Source organism: Anomaloglossus baeobatrachus, chromosome 11 (assembly GCF_048569485.1).
Source record: "Anomaloglossus baeobatrachus isolate aAnoBae1 chromosome 11, aAnoBae1.hap1, whole genome shotgun sequence".
NCBI classification, from domain to species: domain Eukaryota; kingdom Metazoa; phylum Chordata; class Amphibia; order Anura; family Aromobatidae; genus Anomaloglossus; species Anomaloglossus baeobatrachus.
Genome location: NC_134363.1, coordinates 9814103 through 9820332, shown reverse-complemented (window position 1 = coordinate 9820332; position 6230 = coordinate 9814103). Strand labels below are relative to the sequence as shown.

Sequence of the window (6230 nt, the reverse complement as noted above, 5' to 3'; positions counted from 1 at the left end):
CAATGATATTAAGAATTAATGATAATATAGAAATAAATAAACATAATAAATCATAATAATAAAAACTTAATGATAATAATGAATGCATAATTAGAAATAATAATACATCATAATGGACAAATTATTATTATTATTATTATTATTATTATTATTATTGGTGTTATTAATAATAATACATAATGATAGTAAAAAATAATGGTAATAATAAATAATAATATGTATTATTATTATTATTATTAATAATAATAATAACATGATCATAAGAATTAATGATAATTAAAACATAAGTCCTATAGAATGTAAGCCCGCAAGGACAGGGCCCTCTTCCCTCTGTACTAGTCTGTCTATTGTAACTTATGTATGTATTCTGTATGTAACACCCTTCTCATGTACAGCACCATGGAATCAATGGTGCTCTATAAATAAATAATAATAATAAATAATAATTATAAATACTAATAATAACAATAATAATAATAATCAGATTGAAAATCATAATGATTAAAATAATAATAATAATTAATTAAAAAAAACATTGCAATCACAATAAGAATTAATGATAATATCATAATAAATACTCATAATAAATCATAATAATAAAAACATCATATTATGAATTAATGATAATTAATACATAAATAATAATGATAATAATACATAATGATGATTATAAATTAATGATAATTATCAAGAATTAATAATAACGAAAGCAAATAATATAATAATAAATAATAATAATTATACTATATTTTATCAATGTATTTATATTGTTTATTTTTTATATTGCTTTATTGTATGTGTTTATTTTATACTTGTACTTTTTTTTAATTATTTTTTGTTTAGCCATTTTTATGACATTATCAGATTAATGCTAATATGTTAGCTATTTATTATTTGCTATTATATTTTTTATTGTTTAATATTGCTTCTAAATATGTGTTTTATATTATTTATTCTATATTTTTATATTGTTTTATTCTATCTGCTTGTTCTATACTTTTATTTTTTTCTTATTTAGCCATATTGATGAAGTTTTAGCAAATAAATGTTAATATATTGGTTATTTATTTTTTGCTGTTTATTTTGCTTTTTTAATTATTGTTTTAGTCCACGTAATCCATTGTACTGGATACAATAGTCCACGTAATCCATTGTACTGGATACAATAGTCCACGTAATCCATTATACTGAATACAATAGTCCACGTAATCCATTGTACTGGATACAATAGTCCACGTAATCCATTGTACTGGATACAATAGTCCACGTAATCCATTGCACTGGATACAGTAGTCCACGTAATCCATTGTACTGGATACAATAGTCCACGTGATCCATTGTACTCGATACCGTTTAGCATTTTTGCAGGTAAAAAGGTGCAGTTCAGTTTCATTGTTGCAATTTTGAAAGATAAATGTAATTTATTTTTAAACAGAAACTTTCCAACATTGAAGACATTTTTTTCTATTTATTTATTATTTAAAGTCTAATAAGATGCTGTGGCCAATCTCCTAGGAAAGAAGAGCTGCGCTTACAAGCTCTTTTCTTTAGAGCTTGTAAGCGCTGCTCTGAAAGTGGCTACATTACTAAATCGTCCTCCAGAGCTGCAGAAGCAAAGCTGACTCTACTTGCAGCACCACATAGCGCGTAGATTGGACCAGTGCCATAACCATATATCTTAGCACTTACAGAATGCTTCTGTATTCTTTTGATTGCATTTGCATTAATATTAGAAGTATAAAACTATATTTTTTTTTATTTTTTTTAATTTCAGAACAACACAGATATCTTGCAATTAATGCCAATATTGTTCTCTCTATAAATGTATAATCATCTAATGATATTGGCACTCTTGGCATTTGGTTCTCGCTCACTGTGTCCCCCTGCTGGTTGTCTTGCAGATTGCAGGCCATACTGTTCCCCTCCACAAACAGTTAAACAACTTCTCGAGCAGAAACGACAGCACAACCCGGGTCAGGTAACTAATCAATACACATACTAATGAAATAAATGATTCCCTTTTCTGTAACATTGGAGTCCTACCCTAGTGCTGGGTATATACTGTATACAGGTGCACGGATTGCACCATTAACCCCTTCCTGATGTGAGGTCCAAAAATATTTGGACAGTGACACAAGTTTTGGCATTTTAGTTTTTTACCAAAACCTATTCCAGATCCAGTTCTATAATCAATCCGGGCTTAAAGTGACGACTCTTCGCTTTAATTTGGGGGGATTCACATCCTAATTAGAGGAAGGTTTAGGAATTACGGCTCTTTAATAAGTCACTGCCCCTTTTTGAATGGACCAAATGTAATTGGACAATTATCTCAGAAGCTGCTGCATGTACGATTCCCTCGGAAAAGGTCTGGAGCTGATTCCATGTGTTGCATTTGAATTTGGAGCTGTTACTGTGAACCCTCAACATGCAATCATAGGAGGAGAAACAAACCATCATTAGGCTGAAAAAAAAGTCTTTGTTGGACTATTCCCTTATTATCTATTATTAATTAATCAGATAAAAGGTCTGGAGCTGATTCCGGGCGCTGCATTTGCATTTGGAGCTGTTACTGTGCACCCACAACATGCAATCATAGGAGGAGAAACGAACCATCATTAGGCTGAAAAAAAAGTATTTGTTGGACTATTCCCTTATTATCTATTATTAATTAATCAGATAAAAGGTCTGGAGCTGATTCCGGGCGCTGCATTTGCTTTTGGAGCTGTTACTGTGAACCCACAACATGCAATCATGGGAGGAGAAACAAACCATCATTAGGCTGAAAAAAAAGTCATTGTTGGACTATTCCCTTATTATCTATTATTAATTAATCAGATAAAAGGTCTGGAGCTGATTCCGGGTGTTGCATTTGCATTTGGAGCTGTTACTGTGAACCCACAACATGCAATCATAGGAGGAGAAACAAACCATCATTAGGCTGAAAAAAAGTCTTTGTTGGACTATTCCCTTATTATCTATTATTAATTAATCAGATAAAAGGTCTGGAGCTGATTCCGGGCGCTGCATTTGCATTTGGAGCTGTTACTTTGAATCCACAACATGCGGTCAGAGGAGGAGAAACAAACCATCATTAGGCTGTAAAAAAAGTCTTTGTTGGACTATTCCCTTATTATCTATCATTAATTATTCAGATAAAAGGTCTGAAGCTGATTCCGGGTGCGGCATTTGTATTTGGAGCTGTTACTGTAAACCCACAACATGCAATCATAGGAGGAAGAGAAACCAGCCATCATTAGGCTGAAAAAAAAGTCTTTGGGGCCATTCATAAGTCCTTGATTTTTCATGAAAAATTATGAAAACTGGTACGATTGTGTCATAACCAAATTGGCAACGCCGAATCGGTCCACCCTCAGATATTGATATTCAAAATGGAGGAAGTGGAGAAACTTTGTTCTCCGAGGACGAAAAAAAACTGATGGCACTCGGAACACGCTGTGATCACAGTCTGGTCCCAAAAATGTGTTTGTTATTCTCATACCTGAGAATATCGTATGTCAGAATGTGCCCTTTGTTTTTATTTAGTGATAGATCCCAAGAGATACAATGTTCTGTCTTTCTCTTCCAGGTATCTGCGTCTCTGGTGGAATATCAGCCGGATCCAGGTGCGTCTAATGTTCTTTTTGCTCATGTCTTTTTTAAAGACCATTGTGCAAGTTATGTAACAAATTCTGCACTAGAGTCGCTGTCACTTATCTTCTGACTGCACCAGCAGAATAGTGAGTGCAGCTCTGGAGTATAATACAGGAGGTAACTCAGGATCAGTAATGTAATCTATGTACACAGTGACTGCACCAGCAGAATAGTGAGTGCAGCTCTGGAGTAAAATACAGGAGGTAACTCAGGATCAGTAATGTAATCTATGTACACAGTGACTGCACCAGCAGAATAGTGAGTGCAGCTCTGGAGTATAATACAGGAGGTAACTCAGGATCAGTAATGTAATCTATGTACACAGTGACTGCACCAGCAGAATAGTGAGTGCAGCTCTGGAGTATAATACAGGAGGTAACTCAGGATCAGTAATGTATGTACACAGTGACTGCACCAGCAGAATAGTGAGTGCAGCTCTGGAGTAAAATGCAGGAGGTAACTCAGGATCAGTAATGTAATGTATGTACACAGTGACTGCACCAGCAGAATAGTGAGTGCAGCTCTGGAGTATAATACAGGAGGTAACTCAGGATCAGTAATGTAATGTATGTACACAGTGACTGCACCAGCAGAATAGTGAGTGCAGCTCTGGAGTATAGAGGAGGTAACTCAGGATCAGTAATGTAATGTATGTACACAGTGACTGCACCAGCAGAATAGTGAGTGCAGCTCTGGAGTATAATACAGGAGGTAACTCAAGATCAGTAATGTAATGTATGTGCACAGTGACTGCACCAGCAGAATAGTGAGTGCAGCTCTGGAGTATAATACAGGAGGTAACTCAGGATCAGTAATGTAATGTATGTACACAGTGACTGCACCAGCAGAATAGTGAGTGCAGCTCTGGAGTATAATACAGGAGGTAACTCAGGATCAGTAATGTAATGTATGTACACAGTGACTGCACCAGCAGAATAGTGAGTGCAGCTCTGGAGTATAGAGGAGGTAACTCAGGATCAGTAATGTATGTACACAGTGACTGCACCAGCAGAATAGTGAGTGCAGCTCTGGAGTATAATACAGGAGGTAACTCAGGATCAGTAATGTAATGTATGTGCACAGTGACTGCACCAGCAGAATAGTGAGTGCAGCTCTGGAGTATAATACAGGAGGTAACTCAGGATCAGTAATGTAATGTATGTACACAGTGACTGCACCAGCAGAATAGTGAGTGCAGCTCTGGAGTATAATACAGGAGGTAACTCAGGATCAGTAATGTAATGTATGTACACAGTGACTGCATCAGCAGAATAGTGAGTGCAGCTCTGGAGTATAATACAGGAGGTAACTCAGGATCAGTAATGTAATGTATGTACACAGTGACTGCACCAGCAGAATAGTGAGTGCAGCTCTGGAGTATAATACAGGAGGTAACTCAGGATCAGTAATGTAATGTATGCACACAGTGACTGCACCAGCAGAATAGTGAGTGCAGCTCTGGAGTATAATACAGGAGGTAACTCAGGATCAGTAATGTATGTACACAGTGACTGCACCAGCAGAATAGTGAGTGCAGCTCTGGAGTATAATACAGGAGGTAACTCAGGATCAGTAATGTAATGTATGCACACAGTGACTGCACCAGCAGAATAGTGAGTGCAGCTCTGGAGTATAATACAGGAGGGATCTCAGGATCAGTAATGTAATGTATGTACACAGTGACTGCACCAGCAGAATAGTGAGTGCAGCTCTGGAGTATAATACAGGAGGTAACTCAGGATCAGTAATGTAATATATGTGCACAGTGAGTCCAATATTGAAGATTAATTCTAAATAAACTGCAATTTTTTGGCATTCGTCCTTTTTCACTTTCTTCTTTTCATTCCTTTATGTATTATTTATTCTTCTTATGTCTTAGTAGATGACAGTTCTTTGTCTTTTCTTATTCGCAGGCTCGGTTGCTGATCAGACTTTCCTCCATCACGATTTCCACCTTCAGAAGGATGATCCCATCATGTTCCACAGATCGGCCCCTCATTACAGCTACTCTGCCCTGGAGGACCTGTATGTGTCCCGGCCCGGCCCGATGTACAGCCATGAAGACAGATATGAGACGGGGAAGACAGAGCCTCCAGCTGCGGAGATAGACATAGGGGTGAGATGTCCACTGTAACGATAGGGAGGACTGAGGACTCACTGGTTTCCAAATCTGCCCCCCCCCCCTTCCACCGGTCATCCCGACCCAACCTCTATGTGCCAATAAATCCAGGTGCATAGAGATGGTAAAATCATACAGAAATTGTGAACTCTTGCATCCAAAGGTCCCTAGTAAAAGATCTTCACCAGCGGGGGTCAAATGTTACTTGTAAAATCTAATATATAAAACTGAGTGTGTATATCTGTACATCGCCTAAAGGAATCCGCACCGTACCATTTACAATCACAACAGTTTGCACAGACACGCTATGTGACTCAGGGAGACAGAGAGACACAGGGACAGACAGACATAGAGATAGAGACAGAGAGATATAGACAGACAGACATAGAGATAGAGACAGAGAGAGACAGACAGAGAGATAGAGACAGAGAGAGACAGACAGAGAGAGACAGACAGAGAG

At 37.0% G+C, this 6230-nt stretch overlaps 1 protein-coding gene across 1 annotated transcript in view; it reads left to right on the top strand.

Moving 5' to 3' along the window:
• Positions 1 to 1899: 1899 nt before the first annotated feature.
• NFKBID (NFKB inhibitor delta) overlaps positions 1900 to 6230 on the top strand; it is a 14444-nt gene continuing 10113 nt past the window's right edge. The window contains exons 1-2 of the mRNA XM_075328007.1: positions 1900 to 1978; positions 5565 to 5767. Coding sequence (XP_075184122.1) covers positions 5627 to 5767 — 141 coding nt within the window. The 5' untranslated portion in view covers positions 1900 to 1978; positions 5565 to 5626. The remainder of the gene's footprint in view (positions 1979 to 5564; positions 5768 to 6230) is intronic.